Source organism: Triturus cristatus, chromosome 9 (genome assembly GCF_964204655.1).
Source record: "Triturus cristatus chromosome 9, aTriCri1.1, whole genome shotgun sequence".
NCBI lineage: Eukaryota > Metazoa > Chordata > Amphibia > Caudata > Salamandridae > Triturus > Triturus cristatus.
In genome coordinates this window covers 1,026,868,586-1,026,890,407 of record NC_140592.1, presented here as the reverse complement: position 1 = coordinate 1,026,890,407, position 21,822 = coordinate 1,026,868,586, and the positions used below count along the sequence as shown (strand labels likewise).

General features: G+C 44.9%; 1 protein-coding gene across 1 annotated transcript in view; it reads left to right on the top strand.

Annotated features, from left to right (window-relative positions):
• LTBP2 (latent transforming growth factor beta binding protein 2) overlaps positions 1 to 21,822 on the top strand; it is a 1,878,832-nt gene that overhangs the window by 1,656,222 nt on the left and 200,788 nt on the right. Inside the window, exon 28 of the mRNA XM_085626762.1 lies at positions 13,704 to 13,832. Within this exon, the coding sequence (XP_085482888.1) occupies positions 13,704 to 13,832 (129 nt within the window). The remainder of the gene's footprint in view (positions 1 to 13,703; positions 13,833 to 21,822) is intronic.

Here is a 21,822-nt window from a genome sequence, read left to right as displayed (position 1 = left end):
AATAGTGAACTTACTGTTAGATGTGCAGGTAACGATTACGCGTAGCAGGAAAACGCTCCCAACTGTGTAAGTGTGGGCGGGCTGAATTTATATCGAGTGTTTGTTAGTAGTACGGAAGTTATTTTTAGGAACTGAGAAAAGCGGTTAAAAGGTGCGGGAAACCTCGACAAATGTGACGGAGAGTACACTTACTGTTAGATGTGCAGGTTACGGTTTCATAAAGCGAGAAAACGCTCCAAACTATGTCAGCGGGTGAGCAGGATTAGCGAGTGATGATCATGTGATAAGGAAGTCCGTGCAAAAAGTGGGCGTGGTTAATTACGAACTACGATGAGAAAAGACTTGTAGTTTTTGTGCGGTAACCAGGTGTGAGAAGAGAAAAAGTATACGAAATATGTATCACATAGAACAAAAACGTGGCAAAACATACGTAAATGTGCTAACGATGGTGACAAATGTGTAGGAACCATGAGAATCAAACAACCTGGTAATGCAAGCTACACAAACGTTGCAAACGATATGAAAGTAAGAATGACCAAACATAAGGATGACAAATTAATCAAACATGAAAAAAACGGTTTGAAGGCCATGTGCAATTCCAAAACAGGGTCAGCTCATGTCAATGTAAAAAATTGTTGGAATCAGGAGGCGGGATTACAAAAAACAGCCAAGTTCATAACGGTCATTCAGACCTTTGGGTTGGATGGAATTAAGTTTGTGAATCCAGAAAATTTCCCTTTGTAGAAGATATTTATTGTTATCTCGTCCTTTCAGATGAGGGATTTGTTCAAGGATAAGGAAGCGTAGTTGGCAGATGTTGTGTGAATGACGTTGAAAGTGAGTGGCAATTGGAGATTTTGCCTGTTGGGTTCTTATGTTACTTTTATGTTCATTGATTCTTATCGAGTGCAACGAGGGACACTTCCTCTTTAGGATTGTGCTTACTTACCTTTCCATGTATTGCCATAGTCCGTGCTTATTACCAAATCTCCACCGTATGTTTCGATTCATACCTGTTAACTTAGCTTTCTTCCTAAACTCTGGGACACCTGTTGTGTGCAGACTCGGGGTGTGTGCACCTCTCCCTCGCCCACCGCTGCTTATGACACTGATTACTCCTGTGGTGCCTGTTACCCACTGACAAATTGTGATCCCTTAACCTCTCCAGTGATCTACTGCAGCATCGGTCATTTTTATCTGCTGCTTTACTAAGAGGAGCAGTGCTCCGTCGAGGATGCTGTTCCTCAGGTTGCCCCACCCACTTATGTAGGGTGCTTACTGCTTAGCAGGCTCTGACTGAAGAGAAACAATACGTTATTTTGTTTATTAACAGTCCTAGGTCTACACAGTGTCAGCTCAGAGTATGCGGCGCACTGCAGCTGCTTTAGGGAGACACGCCGCATCGTCATGCGGAGGGGGGCGAGCCCCCTTCATGTAGAGAAAACTGAAGTCTTTGTGAAGCAGAACAGCTGGGCCCACTACAGAAAGTCAGTAGGGTGAAAAGGTGAAAGGAGCACAGTCCTGACAGCTGACACTACACTAGAAATCAGAGCAGCAGTGGAAGCAGGAAGAAAGAAGGCCTGCCTCTGCTGTGTGCAACGGACAGAGGCGGTCCATCATATAGAGTGAGGCTACTTGTGGGCTGGGGGTAACGGAGCACCACACCAATGAAGTAGGAAGAAATTGTTTAAAATTGTGTACACCAAGCAGGTTTCTCATATATGCCTTTCGGATATTTACAGTTTTTGGCACAGAGAGACTAAGGGCCTCAGTAAGAGTTTGGCTAATGCAAGGCATCTGCCAGCAAGTGGCGTACACTCATTCTCCCAAACTAGTTCACACCCCCTTTAGAAGTGGGCAGAGTACTAGGTTTCAGCTGGGGCCTCAGCTGGTTGCACCGGTCGGCACCGTTGACTGATAGGCCTCTGCTAACGAGCTGTCACTCAATGTGCCTCGGACCATCCACACTTTGGAGAGCAGTCATTCTGACGTACATTGTTACTGTTTGGGACTGCAAGGGAATTTCGTAGCAGTCCCAAACACAGAAAAATGAACCCCACATACTGGGAGAAAACCCCCCAACACTTAAAGGCCATTGACTTTTTGTTAGTCAGTAACAAACTTCCACTTTACAAGTTTGTTATTGAAAAACAAACAAGTTTGTGAGTGGGCACCTCAAACATGGCACTCCGTCACAAAAACTTTTGTGGCTCAGAAATCCCTGGCTACCTGATGGGGGGGAAAACCTGTTATGCGGTCTGAGGCCCACTGAAGGGCTGAAAATATTCAATTAATTTCTGCAAGCACACAGAACCTGCTAAGGTGAGAAATGTTAAACACGCACTACAACTCCCAAAATGCACAAAGGTTAAAACTCATCTGGAGGCCCACCTTAGGGCAAACACTCTTTAAGAGGCAGAGGAGAGGAAATGCGTGTTTTCAAATCTGTGAACTCACAGTGAAGCCTATGAAGAAGGAGCACAGAAGCCCCGAAACGTGTCAGGCATTGTAATTAATTTCGGACTGCAAATGGTGGTTTTTGTCATTAAAATTCCGATTGGAAACTTCCAGAGTCGATATATATATATATATATTCCGCTGTCTGTCTGGATTCCCTCCACATACGGACACAGACCACCAGATGAGTGCAATAATTTTCGTTTATTGCGATGCCGCCATTACGGCTCGGATTGAGCCTTGATCACATGACATGACGCAACAGTTTCAATTTTTGGCTTTTAAAGTGACAGGTGCTTAGTGATAGGTGCAATGTGCATAATATTATACAGTTGTAGAAAATGAAAGAAGCCTAGGTTTCTTATTTCAACAATACAAACGTAAACCATTCGGTATATACACAGAGTAGCATTGCGCTTCCATAGTTTTAAAAAATATTCTATAATAAATATTTAAATATTTTAAAACTTTCATAAACTGAAATCATTTAATGAACAAGACTTCCTTGCAATATCGTATGTGTGTCTCTTTGTATAGTACACATATACTCACTCTGTTTAATAATTCATTCATCAATTACCTATGCCCTTCTGTATTGTTTCGCCATTGTTTGCATAATACACGAACGACCGCTTTAAAGCGCTAATGTGCTGAGTATTTCTCAAAACAATAAAGTGCTATAGCGCATATGTGCCAATTTTCAGATAGAATTCTTTTTTGGGCTATTTTTGCTGTAATACCAACTAAAATAGCTGTACTATAACTTTCTTAGTGCCTGTTTGAGTACTTGTTTATTTTTGCGTTTTTCGAGATGGTATAATAATTTTATATATTTACAATCTAAGTTGAGCAGCTATTACTTCTTTTACTCATGCCCAATACTAAGTTTAAATACCTGATGATCCTTCTATGTGATAAGATGTTGTATTCCGCCTTGAAACATTGTATATATTCTCACACACATATTAAAATACTTAAAACACTTGAAATGTTTAAAATATTTAAAATCTGAATATTAAATATCAAATAGCAAACATTAAATATTAAACATCACGTATTACAGGCATGTATTCAAATCCTCTGTTGTATTGAGCCCCCTGGGTGTTTGGAGTCCATCTCAATGATATATCGTGTCTCAAGCTTTCGTGGCTTTTTCGCTCTATTCTCACCCCTCCTGCTGGGCGGCACTGCATCAATGACGAAATATCTGAGATCTTGGCTGTTGGACTTATGGTTCTCTCTGATATGGCGTGCCACTGGATATGTTTTGTCCTCATTCACTATAGCTTGCATGTGTTGAAGTACTCTTTTATGTGCTTGGAGTTTTGTACTACCAATGTACTTCAAACCACATGGGCATAGTAACACATAAATTACATGGTCAGTCTTACAAGTTAAAAGTTTGGTGATTTTATGTTCTCTGGGACTGAACGGTGTCTGGTATGTGGTTTTGGTCAGACCCTGCTGACAAACCTTGCAGGTTTTGCACTTTTAAAAAGGTTTTTGTGACGTCAGCCAGTTAGACCCCTCTAACACTTCAGGACTTGTTTTTACTAGATTGTCTCTCATTGATGGTCCCCTACTTTGTGTGATTGACACTTTTTGTGGTAGTAGGGGGCCTATTACTGGATCACCAGTACTAAGGGCCAATTGTGTTTGATTATTGTCCGCAGTTCTCTCTCATGTTTACTATCCTGAATTCACTTGCCTCTTGTTTCTGCTTGTTATCAAGGTGATCAGGATGACTTGTGTGTGTGTGTGTATATATATATATATATCTCAAAGGGGATTTCCTGTGTCTCCCCTTGATTCGTCTCACCAGGATTCCCGAGGGGCACAGAAAGGCAGCACTTACACCAGCAAATCCACGGCAAGTCGTAGTTGTAAGGTGATCTTTATTTTATTTTTCTTTGTGTTATTTCTCCATTATTTATCCATTTCACACGTGCAAAGTGCAGAGTGCATCAGAGGCAAAAAAAAAAAAGACCTATGCGTTTCGGCTCTAATACATATATTAGAGCCCAACACAGCAGGCTGTACTGGCCGTTAAAGGCCCTCTCTAGTGTTAAAGACCGATAGAGCTTGCTACGGAGGGCTCTAAGGCTATTAGAACAATCTACTCCTAGAGGGCAACATTTTCTAATTTGTAGAAACAATGGCCTTTCAGAGCCCGAGGGGTTTTAAATCCCCTTGGGCTCCGAGAGGCCTTTGTTCACAGCAACAGCTGTGAAATGAAAAATAACATTGGAACGGTGCTCTCCAGGTTTCTACCAGCTTTTGAAAACCCGGAGCACTCCATTGTATTCAATGGAGTGCTCATCATTCCAATGTTCTAAATATATATTCACTAAAAAAACAAAGGTTAAAGTAACGTTACAGTTAGGTGTGAATAAAGGATCTGTTTTTTTTCTAAACCTTAGAAATTCACTGAAAAACCAAAGGTTAAAGTAACGTTATAGTTAGGCGAATATGTCAGTGATAACAGCGTTTTGAACTAAAAAAGCACAGAAATTCTCCAGTTATAGATAGCAATGCTAGCTATAACTTACTCTCCTGTCATGCACTGCGTAGCACTCACATATGGCATCACTCATGACATCTGTGACATCATTTATGACATCACCAATAACATCTCAAATGCCATCATTGATCACTGATACATCACGTGCTGCTGCGGGCAAGAAAACAGCTATGTCCCAGGGGTGGGCTATCCGGCAAATAGCATCTTAGCTGGCCCCCAGAGCCATTAATGACTCAGGCAGGAAGGCCACTGAGGCCCCCTCCTTTAAAAGTATAGTCCTGGGGGTGGGCTCCCTTTATTTATTTTTTATTCTTTTATTTATTTATATAGCGCCTGAATCACCCCCAAAGGGGTATCTCTGCGCTTGTGGACAGACATGAAGGTGCTGGTACTATGTGAGGTGTCTAGACCAAAATGTTGCCAGGGACTTTCTAAAAAGAAGATGGTACGAGCACTGCCTCAGTTTAATAGGGAGCAAATTCCAGTTACGAGGGATGGGATACGAGAAAGCTTCCCCCCTGTCCTGGACTTATTAATCCAGGGAACTTTGAGAAGGGATTTAGAGCTAGATCGAAGTTCTCTAAGGGGAGTATATTGGCTAAGTTTCTCCGCGAGATATGCTGGACCATTACCAAACATCGCCTTGTGAACGATGCAGCAAGCCTTGAATTTTATTCGTTTGTGCACCGCAAGCAAATGCAGCTGCCGCAACAGTGGATTCAAAGATGATCTGTACCAACCGTGCCGTTGTATTTTGGACTACCTGTAAGCGGTCTAACGAGGCCTCGTTAGCCAAGATCAATAAAGCATTACAGTAGTTGAGTTGACTCAGAACTAATGTCTGAATAAGAGTCTTCCGTGTATGGTCTGGGAGGAAAGGAAATACTCGTCTCAGCAGACTCAACACATAAAAAAATGAGCTCACCGTATGGGTACCCTGCTCCTTCATGTTCAAACTCTGCTCAATGCAAACCCCCAAGTTTTTTACTGATGTCTTTGGGGCTGGAGAGACACCCAGCTCCCCTGACCACCACTCTGGTGTCCACAACAATGCGGCTCCTCCAAAGAGCATAATCTATGTCTTCCCGGCATTTAATTGGAGAAAGTTGTTACATATCCACTGAGATATTGCTAGCATGCCAGAAGAAAAGGTGGTCTGGGCTGTTGTGGAGGATTTATCAAAAGAGAAGGTAAGCTGGGTATCATCCGCATATGATATTTGCGCGAACCCATATGTCCTCAGAAGATCGGCCAAGGGAGCAACATAGATATTAAAAAGGGTAGGGCTTAAACAAGATCCCTGAGGTACTCCCTTGGTTAGCTTCTTGGTCTTAGACCTGTAAGGTCCCAGGTTAACTGTCTGGGAGCGATCAGAAAGGAAGCTAGTCATCCACCGCAAGGCCTCTTCCTTTATCCCAGATTCCTCTAGTCTCCTGAGCAAAATCTGGTGATTGACCGTGTTGAAAGCCGCCGAGAGATCTAACAACACCAGTAGAGTGGATTGCCTTCTGTCTAGTGCTAGCCTGATGTTGTCCGTGACAGCCACTAGGGCTGTCTCCGTACTATATTTAGGCCTGAAGCCAGATTGCGACACATCCAGGCTACCTGACGCTTCGACATGAGCTGACAGATGTTTGTTAGTATGCTTTTCCAAGATTTTGCTCAGGAGCGGTAGGAGGGATATTGGTCGCAAATTTGAAAGATCTTTCATAGAGGCCTTGGTGTTTTTGCGTAGTGGGATGACCTGTGCTGCCTTCCATTCAGATGGTAAATTACCTTCCTTTAACAACGCATTCAAGAGGGAACAAGTGGGCATTTACTGGCTCGGGGAGGGGGGCCGCATGGCCCCCTCCCAATTTTCACACATTTGTGCCCCAGAAGTGGGCTCTTTGGGGCCCCAGGTGGCTCGAGAAGGGGGGCTTGTGTCCCCCCTCCCCATATAAACAGTTTTTGGCCCCATGAGTGGGATCCAAGGGGCCATAGGAGGCTCAAGGAAAGGAGGGCCACGCAGCCCCCACTCCCCTATATAAAATCAGCCCCGGGGGTAGGCTCCCCGGGGCATTAGGTATTTAAATGTGGCCCGGCCGCCACTAAGTCTCTGAGTCCTGTAATTGATGCCAGCAACATTTTACTCATGTTGGTGGTAGCCAATCAGAGTGCTCACTCTTGCTGGAGTCAGAGACCCATGGAAGCGAGATGGCCCAAAGGAAATAAAGCTCCCTGGGACAATCAGAATGCTCTGTTTTTTATTTGGTGCTCCCGTGAGCTCAGACGTTGAAATATCTATTTTTTTTACCCTTACTATCTCAAAAACTACTGAATGGATTTTCACAAAAATTACAAAAAGCACAATCTACGGACAAACTTCTACCTTCTTGACAAATTTGGTGTCATTCCGTTCAGCATTTTTTGTTCTAACATTGTCTAAAGAAGTCTATGGAAAATGCATGGGGATTTTGCGTTTCAAGACCCCCCCTTTTTTCTCGGCCCCTGCTTGATGGATCACCTTGAATCTTTCAAGGATGGTGCTGAGGTAGATAAACATTTTTGGGGGAAAGTTTTGGAAAGATCCGTCAAATGGGGCTAAAGTTATTAGCAAACTAAAAAACACTCTGTCTATGGAAAAACAGACATAACTATATAACTACCTAATGGCCACTGTCACTAGGTAGTAGAGGTTACAGTAAACAAGAAAATAATATAATTAACGTTAATTAGGATTAAACTGGGGGCATGGCCTGGCGTCATCCAAGATGGCTGCTTAGGTAGAGAACTCCGCCGGGGCCACGACAGGAGCCCTAATTATCCTTCACTTCTCCGACAGTTGCTGCACTGCTGCGATCTGCAGTGCCAGCGGAAAACATACCATACTGAAAGAGGGAGAAAATTCAGAAGAAAATGCCCCGGAACTGCCTTTGGAACTAACTGTGGCTCTAGGAGCAAAGAACGCAGAGAGGCCTGGCGGGAATGGGCGGTGCTCGAGTAGCACATCGCCGACTCGACCTGCTGTGAGCAGAGGTGTTGCCGCTGAGTGGAGCCCGTGGGTGTGCGGGCAGGGCCCTGACAATCCGCTACTGAGTGCTGATCCCGCCCGGGACAACCTGAGGGGCTGTGCGGCATCGACGGGCCATGGAATTGTGGTAAGATCGGCGGACGCAGCGGCGTATAGAGAATGACCTGATCGAGCGGGCGGACTGGGGGCCCTCCCTGTATGGCCTCATAATAGTCAAGCGGCCTCAGATGCAGGCTCAGCGCACACCTGCACTAGCGTAAGCGATAAGGGGCTCCCCTTGCTGATGGAGGCCCGCATCGGCACTCACTGGGCCAGGTACCGGGTGCGGGCCCTCGTGGCGGGAGGCCGCTCGTTCGGAGCATGCCTGAGGGGCGGGTGCCCGTTTGAGAGATCCGCAGTGTCTCGAGCGATCAGCGAAGAAGCCAAAGAACGGCACAGTTTCCCTCACTAGAGCGCTCCGCCCCGATTCTGGAAGACTTTCCCCCCCCCCCCCAAGAGTGGACAACGATCCAGCAATGGCGGATGCACCAGAGGTGAATGGCTTAAATCAGGCGCAGCGTTTCCTAATATCGCAATGGAGTCCGCACCGTGGCCCTGAACCCAAGTTAACGGGGGTGTTGGCTGGGAGCCCCTCCTTGGTTGCCCCCTGAAGAGGCAGTGCAGAGACTCCTGCTACGCACAAGATGAGGCTGGGTCAGTGCGGGGGGGGCAAGATCTGGAAACTCGTGGTGAAGGGGGGTGGAATCGGCGACCGATCACCTTGGTGCTAGGCTGTGAACGTCGAGCTGTGGGTGGCGCAGGACAGTATCCGTTATACAGGTTCTGGTGAAAATTACAAACCACTTGGCCTTTGGCCTTGAGGTTTGTGATGTGTCCAATGTGGATTAGTGACTTTAAAGGAAGTGGCTGTGATGTAGTGACTCTCAATATTGTGATCTGCTTTATATTGGCATACAACCTCTTGATATCCCCTGCAACGAGTGGATGTCCAGGATGGATCCTTCCACCTCACTTATCATCAACCATTGGAATAGGACATGAAAGGCAGTGCTTGATGGCCTTTGGTTTTTGAGTGTGACAAGGTCTCTACAGTAAAGCGAGTAGGCACAGGCAGTCTGAATTGAACCCCTATGTAGAAGAATTAAAATGTTAAATGTTGCACAAAAGCTAAAACATTTCAGTGTTGTTTCAGGTGATTTCCTTCAAGAAATATGGACAGACATGTATATATCGAGGTGTATTGAAATTGTTAAACTACACATTTAAATTATACAAACATTACAAGTATAGCGAACATTTCAAGTGAGATCGGAAGGAGAGGTGACCATTAAAAAAAGTCCCAAAACTATGATTTGGGGAGCTTTTTCCAGCCAAGAAAGGAAATATGTTGCGAACAAAGGAGCCAAAACATCTAAATAACAGAGAACCAGAGGGTGTGTGTGGTACAAGAAATAAATAGATGTTCCTCGTTACTCTTTTTTCCTCAAATTTAGGTACATTAAGTTTTCACGTATTAAAGCCGATCTAGCCCAGTACTTGGGAAAATGTTTTTCAGAAATACTTGTAATCTTATTGAGAAAGTTTCAGTCCTCTTCCTTGTGTGGTCCCCTTGAACATCAAACTCCTGTTTTCAAGATCACTCTTTTAAATGACTCAGGAGATGGTTTGAGACCCAATGATCTTCCTGGGAGATCTTCCTGGGAGATTTCAACCTCCACTGGAACGATGTAAATGATGTTGTGGTCAATATCCTTAAATCCTTCCTTCTTGACCTCAACCTAACCCAAAAATGTGACAGCCCCACTCACATCAAAGGAGCTACCTTAGATCTTATTATTGGTAAGCCCAACTCCATCCTCCTGGACTCGATCCTCCCATGTGATTGGACAGACCATTACTGCATTTCCTTCCGCATTCTTGATAAGGTAAGAACATGTAAAGCTCAGCCCAAGAACCCAAAACAGCTGACAAGATGCCTACAGAACATCAACCCGCAAGATCTGACTGCTGTCTGCGAGAACATCCTGCCTCTCCCCGAGCATGTCTGATGTTCACGACCTTACGGCCCACTATAACCACGCAATGCTGAACGTACTAGACTCGGTTGCACCACTACAGCTTAAAAGAATGTCCTCTAAACGCTCCAAACCTTGGTTTACAGATAGTCTTAATTTCTAAAGAAGAAACTTAAGGCTTGCTGAAAGGCAATGGCGGTCCTATCCCTCCCTTGAGCATCTCTACCACCTGAGATCCTTGAGAAGCATTTATAATAAACGCATCAGATGCTCGAAGGCCACCTTTTTCAGAACTCAACTAGACCAAGCAAAAAACCCTCCAAAAAATCTGTTCAAACTCATCAAGTCCCAAGCCAATAGTCATCCAAACCCTGTGTCTCTGGGTCAAGGGACACTGCCCAATTGTGAAGAATTTGCAGACTTCTTCACTGCTAAGTATAGTAAGATCGAAACTGAATTACGCTCTGCCCAGGACCACCTGTCGATCAGGCCACAGATCTCCTTCTGTTCACTAGGCGTGGCTATCTCTGACCCTGTGCATCCCAACCCCCCAAAAAACAATGCATCCTGGAGTCTGTTCCAAACCCTGGATGAGTGCACTACACGCAAAACACTGTTGACTCTGAAACCTTCCAATCATTACATTGACCCTCTGCCATCGAACTTCTTCCCGGAAGTGAGATCCTCCTTACTAACGTTGTGGACTAAGATCGTCAATGCATTACTTCAGCAAGGGGATATTCCGGACTGCCTAAAATCGGGGATAGTTACTCTGATCTTAAAGAAACCAACAGCTGATCCCACGTACCTGCATAACTTTCGCTCAATCTCCAACATCCCCACCCTGGCAAAGCTCCTGGAGAAATTTGTGCTGGCCCAACTCAGTAACCACATCGACCATTTCCAACTCCTGGAACAATGCCAATCTGGTTTCCGCCCGGGCCATAGCACAGAGTCAGCTCTAACACATATTTTCGATGATGCGCTAAGAATTCTGGACCATAATGAGTCGTGCCTACTGATCCTTCTCGACCTCTCGTCAGCATTTGATACTGTCAAACACGATAAACTAATTGACCTCCTGAACACAGGATGGGGTTGTCTGGGCCGGTGCTTAGCTGGTTCTCTTCATTCCTCCTGAATAGATCTCAAACCTTCATGGTGAACCAATCCTTGTCCCATCCTGCACCAGTTACGCTGGGGGTTCCACAAGGTTCAGCACTCTCTCCCACACTCTTTAACTTGTTCATGGAGCCTCTAACAGAAATTCTGAAATCATCCAGCATTCACTATCATATGTATGCTGATGACACCCAACTTTATTTGAAGATCGCCTCCCCTGAGGACCTTCAGTCCCTCAATGCAGTCCTGCTGGAAACACAAAGCTGTCTGACGCGAAACCACCGGAAGCTAAATGCTCTAAAAACAGAATTCCTCCTAATATCACCCCAAAAGCAATCCCTGGTCATGGAACAATAGCTGAATCAGCTTACTGCTGTCAATTGTAGACCTCACCTTGTGGACTCTGCATCCTCGCTTGGTATTATATTAGACAAAAGCACATCAGCTCCCTCACCAAAGGAGCACATTTCCAACTCAGCATCTTAAGGAAGCTCAAACTCTTTCTCCCTGCCCAAGACCTAAAGGTTGCAGTGCAAGCATTAGTGATCGCAAAGCTGGACTATGGCAGCGCAACGCTGAGTGGCTTTCCCAGAGGGAAAATGGCTCCTCTTAGGGTGGCCCTCAATTCTGCTGCTAGGCTTATAACTGGAACTAAAATAGACAACCACATCTCTCCGGACCTGCTGGCCCTGAAGTGGCTCCCATATGAAGCTCGATACAGTTGAAAATTGCATGCATGGCACACAAAGCCATCCACTTCAAGACCCCGCTGTACCTCGCCCAGAAACTGGAGCTCTCATGTGGTACAAGAGCCTCCAGAAGTGGCAGTATCCTTTTACTCAAACCACAAAAATTCAAGAAAAAAAGACATACAATCGAACCTTCTCAGGCATGACGCCGAGGATCTGGAACTCTCTCTCCCCCGAAGTCAGGGTGATCCCTTCCACTGTCCGCTTCAAAATGGAAGTTAAAGGACTCTTGATGAAGAAATATCTGCCTCAGTCCGCCTTCCCTACTTGACCTGGGGTCCATAGCTGCTGTTTGTAGCCCAGAGGCCTTGCTGGCGTGATTGCTGGACATTTTTTAAAATGTTGTACTTTTCGCTTTGTTGACTCTGTATGTTTACATATACCCTTCTTGCTGCATAATCTGTAAAGTGCTCTGATACCCTCGGTGGTCATGTTCGCGCCATATAAAACTTTATAAATATATAAATGAAAATTATGCAGTATTTATAAGACGGTTTAATTTTGGCCTCTGGGTCTCATCTTTAAGGTTCTAGCTTGCACCAGTTGGACTTCTTAGAACTTTGTGAGGGACAGGGTTGAGATTGATTGAGTAGGATCTTATGCAGTCTGTCTCCTTGGTAGCTTTCTGTTGTCCCAGCTTCCAGTTCAGTGAATTATTCAGGCTTACAACCTGCCATTTGCCCTGCAGGCCCTCTAGAACACAACCTCTGCCAGAAATGGCAGTATATTTCCTGTCACTCAGAACATTGTTTATGATGGCCATTACATTGGGCCAACATTCGGGTGAGTTGAGGATACTACTTAGTTTTGCTCCCTATTTTAGACTCTATGCTCTGGTTCTCCTCATTGCTTCTGATTTTGTGTCTAAGACACTTCTAGACTTCCTCCTGGATAAAATGATAGTTTTGACAACTATTCCCCCATCACCTCAGCCAGAGGACGAAGTGCTATTGCTGGAACTAGATGTAACAATGACTTTGTGTTTATCTGTAAAGGACAGACCCATTGAAGACATCTTTGATGGCTTACAAGCTTCTAGCAAAGGGTAAAACAATGTTATACTTACTGTTGGGCATGGCCAGCCATTTGGGTAGCACAAGAAGAGGGTACCTTGCCTCAAATTACATAGGAGAGTTTATCCAGGGCTCTTAAGGGGATGGTTGTTTTTGTTCTGGGTGGTGATTAGGTGGTCTCTACATTTATTCATCTCATATTGCAAGCTCTAAACATGGAACTCTTTTTTGCAAATTTGATTATGGGAAGCTCTATAACTTATATTTTAGATTAATGTTGCACACATGACAGCATTAAAGGATTCTGTGGTTACTTGCCACTGATCATCATAAGTCTACCCTTCCTCATCCTAGTTCCAGTCCCTCCCTCACCTGTCCAAGATGTCTCCAAAACTTTGACAAAGTGTCTGCTTTGATAGTCTATCAGACAATATTGTAAGGTGGGTAGACCCTGAATGTATCCTCCCCTGTGGGATGGTGAAAGCTATAATTGACAGAAACGGGTGGCCGTCTCAGTTCTTACTAATCCTCAAGCTAGACACGCTTAATGAGTATATTCAATTGTGGCATCACTGGGCATGCTACTGGGGCAGCACTAAGACATCTGTTGATATGGTGAGCCTGATGATGTTCCTGTATGAAAAAGTTTATAACAGTCAATTAGGAGGTAAGTAATTTGTCAAATTAATTGCATGCGGACACCTGGTGAATCAACTCAAGAATAAAATAAGCAAATGTAGAACTAAACAAAAAATAGATCCACATTTTATAGTTCTATATCTTGTGCTTTATTTTCTCTACTTGTCTCCACAGATGCAGACGAATGCACCATGTTCAGCTCGGAGATCTGCCGCGGGGGTCAGTGTGTGAACACAGTACCCGGGTACAACTGCTTCTGTCAGCCTGGGCTTTACTACGATTCCGTCAGACTAGAGTGTGTGGGTGAGGCTTTGCACTCTCAATATAGAAGAACTGCACTCACTCGTTCCTTCTCATAGTTGCATGCTCCAGCTATGTATCAATCACAAATTCTTGCCCCTTCCCTTACTCACTCCTTCCTTTTCAGGCATTCATGCTCTGCGCCTTCTCTCACTCATTCCTGGGATTACTGCTACTTTCCTTTCTTTACAGTGGTGCTACAACGCTTACACGATTATTATTCTCCACCTAGAACAAGAACTAATTCTTTCTCTTCTGTGTCCTTCCATGCACCGACTCTTTCCTTCCCCTGCTCATGTAATCTATACTCATTCATTCTCCAATCCACCTCTTCATTTCCTACTCTCACACTTTTGCTCTTTCCTCTTTTGTCTGTTCATTATTTATTATACATAAATATAAATTATAACATACAATGAAAAAACAATGGTGCACATGCATCAACATAGACAATAGCAAGTCCTTGATTGCGATAATAAAGGAATCACAATAAAAGAATCGCTATTGCCTATGCATGTAGGAATCGCAAAAAAATTGCGATTCCTAAAAATTCCTTAATTGCAACTCGCAAATTGCGAGCCGCAATTAAGAAATTGATTCCCAATCATTCCTGTATGCTCAGAGGCCCATAGTAATGAATGGGAATTGCATGCGCAAATTGCGAGTTCCCAATAGGTACTCGCAAATTGCACATGCAATTTCAAGGGTGCAAGGGTTCCGAAAGGATACCCAGTGGCATGCCTGAAATTACAATTAATCCACATGTTGCGCACACACATGCCCCAAGAGTATGTGTGTGTGTAACATGTGACTTTTATGCACCTTAGTGTCTTTTTCAAAGAAATCGCAAAAGACCATCAATTTTAGATTGACAGTAATTTGCGATTCGTATTGACTAAATCGCGAAATTTTATTGTTTAATGCATTGCATTTAAGGAATCGCAATTTGCGATTCCTTAAATGCAATCGCTATCTAAGTAAACGCAAATTTAGCGATTCCTTAAATTGCGATTTTTGCATTTGGGATGATGCATCTCAAATGCAAAAATACAAATCGCAAAGGGGCAGATTCTGCGAATCTGCCCGTTTGCGACCGGTTTTTAGGTTGATGCATGGGGCCCAAAAGATTCAAGGTAAAGGATAAAACAAAAAAAGAAATTGGAAAGGTGAGGTACATGAAGCAGAATGATCGAAAATAATATTTTCTTCAGGTTATCCTCTGCTTCAGTGTAAAAAATATTTTACAGCCATGCCCTAGTACATTTTACCTTGGTCTTATCCAAAGTAAGGGCAAGATGTACGGTGGCTTTTTTGGTCACAAACGGTCCAATTAGTATAATCGTGTTATATGCAATTACAAATATACCTTTTAGTATGTACAAAGCACTAATTACGATTCAGTAAAATGTTACCGAATCGCAATTTGGGTTTGAGACTCATTATTGAAAGTATTTGGAAGGATCATGTTTAGTGCGTCCTGTTCAGATACCAACTCTGAATGGTATGTTTTGATGTTTTGTAACTAAAATCTGGTCGCAAACCATTACTACTACGTCCCTATTGAGAATGATGAAAACACATTTTTTAACAGTAGGCAGTGGTCCCATATAGCCATTTTATTTAATGTCAATGAAACATCAGAATAAATAATATTAAGTAGTCCAGGCACAAAGTAATTGTAGCCTGGAACACAGTTTTCTGTGTGAAAGGTGGAAGAGTCTATAAAATCATCCTGAGGATCCTAAGAAGACCAAAGCAGGAGGCGCAGTGGCGTAACAAAAGTTGAGGGGGCCCGGCCTGCAAAAAACATGGCTGGGCCCTCCTCTGGAGTTAGTCTGGAGCCCTGTGCTGAGCGGGCCCCCTGAAGCTCAGGCCCAGCCACATCGCAGGGGCTTATGTTATGCCACTGAGCGGGTAAAGAACTTCCTAATATGGGGTTCAAAAGATAGCTTGTCATCAAACCAGATCCCAAGATTTTTCATTATCAGTTTTGAGCTAGGAAAGGGGCCAAGAGTGTCCTCCAACCAGGCTGAGGTCCATTAACTGCAGGTTTTTACCCAACACTGTCACTTCTTTCTTGCTGCTGTTCAACTTTACGCAGCTGTTAACCATCCAGTCTACCACAGGCAAGAGACAGTTTCTTAACTGCCCAGCGTTGTTGCCTTGATCCTGAGGTAGAGAGATGACCAGCTGTGTGTCATCAGCATAGGAAATCATAGTAAAACCAAAAGATTCCACAATATCAGCTAGAGGGCGTATGTAGATATTGAAATGGGTCAGGCTTACCAAGGAACACTGTGGGACCCCTAAAGTCAATGGAAAAGTCATGAAATAGAATGGCTTCTCATAAACCTGAAAACATCTGCCTTCTAAGAAGGAAGCTAGCCATTCCAAAGCTTTGCTGTTGATCCAAAGGCAAGGAGTTTGCCTAGAAGGATGTTATGGGACATTATATGAAAGGCGGCATTTTGGGCTTCTGTAGAGAAGGAAGAATAAATAGCACAGATACTTTCAGAGAAGAATTTGGTGAGTTCAATGCAGCTGTCTGTTGAGGGAGCAACCGCTGGGGTTTGAGTAGAGGGTCCAACATAGATTTGACAATAAAAAAGATCTCTTTAGCCAAATCGGAATCATCTTCAGTTTTACAGCAAAGAACTTAGCACATGACTTTCATTAGCTTTATGATAGAACTTAGTGGTCTCTTTGAACCTCTTCCAGCAAATAAGGTCATAGTTTTATGCCATTCTTTTTCCAATGATTTACACCCTTGTTTGCGGGCTAACATGTGAGTTGAACCACACAGCTGGTGATTTGTAGTGGTTTTTGGAAGATTTAATTGAATTGAATATTGAATTGAATATTGTACTTATAAAGCGTGCTGCCACTGCCAAAGGTGCATCAATGAATGTGACTGCATAAGCTTAGTCAATCTTGGGGGAGAATGCATCAGAGAATGAGTTAATAGAACAAAGCTTTGGAGATGCCAAAAAGACATGTCTTAAGCTGCAGTTTGAGGATCTTTTCAGATTCAATGAATCTCAACTCCGTAGGGAGCTGGTTCCAAGACCTTGTACCCAAGAAGGTAAAGGATTTTCCTCCTCGACGTACGTGGGGGGTTTTGAGCAGGTTGGCTTGTGAGGACCTAATAGGCTGTGTCGTTGTGTAGTGGGTGACTCTGGAAATTAAGTATTTTGGTCCCAATCCTCTAAAGGCTCTGAAGATGAATGCAATTAGTCTAAAAAGAACCCTTTTATGCACTGGCAGCCAATGTAGTACTTTCAGAGCTGCTGATGCAGAGGACCGTCGAGAAACTTTGAGTACCAGTCTGGCCACAAAGTTTCTGCAGAGTTTGTTTTGAAGAACCTGCATACAGACTATTGCAATAGTCCAATCTAGATGTTATGCCAGAATGATCTGCCACAGAAATCCGAAGAAAATGTGTGTTTTTAGACAAAGTTTGATGTTTGCAAGGCCTTCTGGGTAAAAAAAAAAAACCTGGTGAGAACCCTGCATGCCATGCCACCCTGGACTCCCCTGTATGTCTAGTGGTTAGAAATGTGCCGGTTTAGTAGGTTTCCACAGGCGCCGGCTGAGCTAGGGCCCAAAATCCACAGCTGCCCAAATTGCAAAATAAGTGTTGGTTTGCATTGGAAATATTAACTGTGTCGATGCTGTGGTTTGGCCCCTTTCTAGTTGCGGGCACTAAGCCAACCCACACAAGGTAGGTATTGTTTTTATCGGGAGACTTGAGGGAACACTGGGTGGTAGGAAATTTATTGTTCCCCACAGAATCCAGAACTTTCCGTCACAGAAATGTGTGGGAAATGACCGTGTTTAAGGCAAACTTTGATGTTTACAAGGGCTTGTGGATAAAAAAAAAACATTGGGCCAATTCACAGAGCTAATCTGAGACAAGATCCTAAACTTACTACCTTTGGTATTCACAGAAGGCACTTAGTAATAGCAAAGTTAGTATTTTGTCTTAAGTTAGTATTTTGTCTTAAGTTAGGATTTTGTCTTAAGACCAAAACTTAAGACAAAATCCTAACTTAAGACAAAATACTAACTTTACTACTACTAAGTGCCTTCTAAATCCTAAACTTACTACTTTTGGTATTCACAGAAGGCATTTAGTAGTAGTAAAGTTAGTATTTTGTCTTAAGTTAGTATTTTTCTTAATGCCAAAACTTAAGACAAAATACTAATTTAAGACAAAATCCTAATTTAAGACAAAATACAAACTTAAGACAAAATCCTAACTTAAGACAAAATACTAATTTAAGACAAAATACTAACTTTACTACTACTAAATGCCTTCTGTGAATATCAAAATTAGTAAGTTTAGGATTTTGTCTCAGATTCCTTCTGTGAATCGGAACCCTAGTGAGAGCCATTCAAACCGCACCACCCTGGACCCCCCTTGGTGTCTAATTTTCAGTAATGTGCGGGTTTAGTAGGTCTCTCCAAGTGCTGACTGAGCAGGGCCCAAAATCCACAGCTACCCAAATTGCCAGAATGTTTTCGGTTTTGAATGTAAAATCAATTGAGTCCATGCTGCATTTTGGGCTCTTTTCCATTGGGGGCACTAGGTTCACTCACACAAGTGAGATACCATTTTTATCAGGAGACATGGGGGAACACAGATTGGCCAAAAATGTGTGGCCCTCCACAGATTCCAGAACTTTTCATCAAAGAATTGTGAGGAAAATGTGTGTTTTAGCAAAGTTTTGGGTTTGCAAGGGCTTCTGGGTAAATAAAACCTGGTGAGAGACACATACGCCATGCCACCCTTGACTCCCCATTGTGTCTAGTTTTCAGAATTATGCAGGTTTGGTAGGTTTCCCTAAGTGCCGGCTGATCTAGGGTGCAAAATCTACAGCAAAGGGCAGAAAACGCAACATGGCCACATCAAATATTTCCACAGAAAATGTACCCTTTTTTTGCAATTTGGGTAGCTGTTACATTATCTTGTGGAGTAACGCTTCCTTATCGTAGCCCTCCATTTACTATCCTGGGAATCTGAATACTCATAATTCCCGAGATGCTACTGCACACCTCCTGTTCTGTTAAATTGCCAGTACAGGTACAGTTCTTTTAACCATATCAGCTTACTCATTCGGGACCTCCTATGGATTATGTAGGTCAATACCTCTTCATTCAACAAAAAGAAATCAGCAATTAATGTTCTCCTCCATTACTTGTTAAGCTTTGGATATGTCCATATGATGACATATGCATTGGCTGCTGGTTATTGTGCTGTTATACATGTATTTGAAAGTAACACATTTTCGGCCTGCTGTTGACAAAAATTAAAGTAACAGAAAATATTATACAAAGAAAGACTGTTTTATTATCTCTTTCTGAAACTACTACAACGTTTTTATTCTTGTAATCCAAATTCATTGGTTGAGTCAATGGCAGAAACCTTACGATTGATGTTAATATTGCACATACGGGTACCAGGATGTTGATTGTCATTGTAGCACCGTCATGATTACCATTGCTTAATTATGTACACCCCCTTAACTATAATTTTTAGAATGTGCAGCATATGCTAACCCACTGCTACCCTTTGTAATAGAGGATGAGGAATACCACACCCAATTCCCCTAGTAATTCTTCATTTTTCTTTTTTTTTTTTTTTTTTTTTTTGAAACCGTTTATTGCAGTTTGTAAAAGTTACAGGTATGGGCCTACAACCACCCGGCCGGCCGCTAGAATGACAAAAGCATATTGCATAGATACAGTAAAAGTCTCTCGGCAGTGCAGAGCAGTGAAACAGGAGTAATCAATGGTGCAGGCCACACAGCTCCAAGCCCACAGTACGGTTCCCTTTTCTTGAAACAAAACAACACCAAAAAACCACACCCGCAAGGCAACCCGCGATCCAAAGTGACAGCACGTGCTCCATAAGTGGGGGATCCAAACCAGCAACAGAACTCTGAGAAGGGGAATGGGAGTAGATCAGGGACTGGGGGACCGCGCGCCCGCGGCCGAGGGAGGGGGGCCGTCTAGGGAGACGGAGCAGGCGAGGCAGCCGGTAGCAGTGGTGGCTCACAAATACCCCCGCGGTAGGCGTTCCAGGGGCCCCAGAGTTTCACCCACGCCCCAGGCTTACCCCTCGCCACATACACCACCTTTTCACGAAACATACACCAATCCATATGCTCTTTCCAGGCCGACACCGCAGGGGGCCTCTGGGATCCCCACAATTGAGCAATGTCACGCTTGGCTATCATGTATCCCAGAGTCACCCACCGCGTCTGCGGGACCGAATAGTCATTCGGTTCCCATACATTCAGCAAGCATCTCCTCGCTTCAGGCAGCAGCGCGACACGCGTAACCACACGCAGGACCTCATGCACACCACGCCAGAATCGCTCCACCTTCGGGCACTCCCACAGTATATGCATGAAAGTCGCCAACGCACCACAGCCACGCTTACACATTCCGTCACCAGCAAAACCCATACGCAGCAGCCTTGGCCCCGTCACGTAAACCCGGTGAAGGATCTTGAGCTGGACGAAACGAAGGCGAGCCGGGATGGCCACCTCTTTCGGAGAGGCCACAGCAGAAATCCAATCCTCGTCGTCCAGCTCCAGCCCGTCGGCAACCCAAGCCTCGCGGAGACTAGTTAGCAGGCACGATCTATCGTTGATCAGTTTTTTGTATATGAGGGAGATCGTGCTGTCCGGGACATGGCCATCTAGCACTCTGTCCTCCAGGGGGGAAGACTCCGGAATGGATGCGACATCCGGGAAGACGGAGCCCAGCGCATGGCGGACTTGTAGGTACCGAAAGTACTCACTGCCCTGCAGCTGAAACTCCGCCTGCAGCGTCTCAAAAGTTTTGAATCCCCCCCTCGTCCAGAGATCTCCCACCGTGCTGATTCCGATCGTGTCCCACTTCTCGAAGCCCTTCGACGTCCACAGGGAGCCCAACCTCTCAGACGCATACAGCGGTGACGCCCGGGTCAAACGGTCCTTCCACCCCATAGCTGCATTAGCCGCGTGCCAGACACGCACCATGACACGCGTCGGTCCCGTCAAACGGGAGTCGGGCGCGCCAGCGTAGAGCGCTCGATTGTAATCGCCACCGGGCAGGAGCATCTTATCCATCTCAAATGCCGGGTTTAAGGCGGGCCCGTAAAGGCCATGATTAATTGCAGCTAGTTGGGAGGCCCAGTAATACCGTTTAATGTCCGGGAGGGCGACCCCCCCATCGTACCACGGAAGCGTCAATTTAGCCAGAGCAATGCGCGGCCTCCCGTCCCAGAACAGGCGCCGCTGGAGGCCCTCCACCTCACGGAAATAGCGTGCCGGGACCAAGTCCATAGTATTCTGGAGGGCGTAGAGGAAGCGCGGCAGGGACATCATTTTAAACAAGGCCGCTCGGCCGAGCGGCGAGAGCGGCAGACGCCGCCAGCGCACCACGTCCTCCTTCAAGCGCTGGAGGGGGGGTAGCAAATTCCGCTCATAGCGGGCCTCCGGGTCCAGAGTGATATAGATACCCAGGTACCGAAAACCTTGGGAGGCAATCTGGATCGGACAGTCCCGTGGTAGGACCGGAGCCTCCCCGGAAAGCACATAGACACAGGATTTCGCCCAGTTGATGACCAGGCCTGAGTTGCGACCGAATGAGCGCAAAACATCAACCAGGACGATCAGTGATTTACGCGGGGAGGCGAGATACAAAAGGATATCGTCAGCATAGAGGGACACACGGTCCTCATGCTCGGGGGTCCAGCGGAGACCACGGATAGAAGGGTGCCACCGCAGCCACTCCGCCAGGGGCTCCAGGGCCAGGGCAAACAGGAGAGGCGACAGGGGGCAACCCTGTCGCGTACCCCGCCCCAGCGCGAATGGGGCCGAGACTCGCCCATTCACTACCACCTGCGCCAATGGGCCCGAATATAGCAATTTGACCCAGCTAATGAAACCCGGGCCAAACCCGAATTTCGCCAGCATCGCCCAGATGTATGGACATTCAAGCG